General features: G+C 38.5%; 1 protein-coding gene across 5 annotated transcripts in view; it reads left to right on the top strand.

Annotated features, from left to right (window-relative positions):
* FAM122C (family with sequence similarity 122C) overlaps positions 1-2044 on the top strand; it is a 127139-nt gene that overhangs the window by 124042 nt on the left and 1053 nt on the right. For 2 of the 5 annotated variants that reach the window (XR_002777924.1, XR_002777922.1), the window contains one exon: positions 1418-1485. Coding sequence is in view for 1 of the 5 variants with exons in the window: in XM_023525283.1 (XP_023381051.1) it covers positions 1418-1424 (7 nt within the window). In the remaining 4 variants the exon portion in view is untranslated. Of the gene's footprint in view, positions 1-1417; positions 2023-2044 lie in introns of those variants that run through there. The other 3 variants (XR_002777921.1, XM_023525288.1, XM_023525283.1) reach the window with 3 other exon arrangements.

Here is a 2044-nt window from a genome sequence, read left to right as displayed (position 1 = left end):
CAAGCCAGTATTACAGAAAATGTTAGAGAGACTTCTTTAAGAAAAGAAAAAACATAAAAAGAGTATAAATTTGAATAAGTTGGTAATAACTACATATCTAGCAACAATTACTTTAAGTGTAAATGATTAAATGCTCCAGTCAAGAGATAGGGTGGCTGGTTCGGTAAGTAAACAAGACCCTTACATATGCTGCCTACGAGAGACTCACTTCAGGTTAAAAGACACACACAGACTAAAAGGAAGGGGATAGAAAAAGATATTGCCTTGATGGACCTAGAGGGTATTGCGCCGAGTGGAGTAAGTCAGAGAAATACAAATGCCATATGATTTCACGTACATGTAGAAGCTAAAGAACAAAACTAAAACCAGAAACAAATCATAGATAGAACATTTTGAGGGTTACCAGATGGGAGGGCGGTTCTTGGGGTGAGTGTAAAAGGGGGCATGGATTAAGAAGTACAAAATGGTAGTTATATAAGAGTCATGGAGATATACACTATAGCATAAAGAATATAGTCAGTAACATAATAACTATGTCCTGTGTCAGATGGGTACTAGATTTATTGGGGCAATCGCTTTGTGAGTTATATAGATATCTAATCACTGTGTTGTACACCTGAAACTAATATAATATTGTATGCCTATTATAATTGAAAAATAGAAAATATTAATTTAAAATAAATAAAATATTTATTGCCTAAAAAGAAAAGTAAGTGTGTGACCAAGCCTAGATTCAGAGGAACAGTTATGTACACTCTATGCCAAAGGGTTGGGCAGAGTGGGGAATGAATATTTACAAAACGATTAACCAATCTATCACGATTTCTTAGTCACACCCACACCTTTGTACACAGTCTCTTCATTTCATTCTCCTCCCTTACCCCGTTTGTGTGTATCATTGGTTTCTTATCGGCACACTGATTGATACTATATCCTTCTCACAAGTTTCTATAGATTTTCCAGTTTTCTGGAACATACATCATTCTCCCTCCCCCATTTTTTAAGCGCACCCTTTTATCTTTCCTATTTTTGTGCGCTCCCCTCCCCAAAGGCCCTACTCCATCTCTGGCATCAAGCCTTTGCCACATTTTGAGACCCATGCTAACAACCTAGTATGCATATTTCTGTATTGTTCTTCATACTTAGCTAATCATGTGTGTGAATCTGTGCGTGTGTATGTACGTGTGTATTCGTATGTAAGCCTTTTTGCGTTAATGTCTAAAACGGGCACATTATTCGATTTTCTGCATATAGTTTCTTACTTAACAAAACCTTGCAATAATCTCTGCAAATCAGCTAGCATAAGTCTATCTCATTCCTTCTGAATGCTGCATTATGTTCCATCGTGTTGATGCCATTCTCCTACTGTTGAATGAAATGGATCTCACCTTTATGACTGAGTTATTCATTCCCCCAGCTGCTAGGAGTTGAAGGCTGCTGAAAGTCACAGCTGAATCACTGCTCAGGAACTACTATGGATTGAAGGTACCTGCCATGTTCAGGGGTACACTACCTCCTCCAGTTAAGAGCATATACAACGACTAGTCAGTGTGGAGATACGTACGCCTTGTCTCCTCTTCTCAATTCTAAATGACCATCCCAGCTTTATATACCCCTGTGGGATCAGGTGAGTCCTCTATTGCAACTGCATGCCCCTTCAAATATTCCCTCTGCTCAATCCTACTTCCCTCACTCCCTTACAACAGCTGTTTGTGGGATCTCTTTCTGCAGAAATTTAAAGTATAATATTTCGTGCTAGAAGTGGTACTAATAAACAAATTAGGAAATGGGATTTTAAGAGTGTGGCCACGTTCCAGCTGGTTAGAAATGAGGACTACATCACTAGTGTAAAGCGACTACTTATAACCACTGTGATGTGATAGTGGTGAAATTGTCAAAACTTTCATCAGTGGAGTACTGAGACATGACACCAACGGAAGGAAAATTACAGGCAAGTGCAGAATCTCAGGAGTTTCAGATGTTCAGAGGAAGTAATAATTATGAAGATGGAGCAATTAAATGGTTGTTATAAGAGGCGAGTAAT

The sequence above is a fragment of the Pteropus vampyrus genome, unplaced genomic scaffold (genome assembly GCF_000151845.1).
Source record: "Pteropus vampyrus isolate Shadow unplaced genomic scaffold, Pvam_2.0 Scaffold548, whole genome shotgun sequence".
In the NCBI taxonomy this organism is placed as follows: domain Eukaryota; kingdom Metazoa; phylum Chordata; class Mammalia; order Chiroptera; family Pteropodidae; genus Pteropus; species Pteropus vampyrus.
This window is presented reverse-complemented; position numbering and strand designations above follow the sequence as displayed.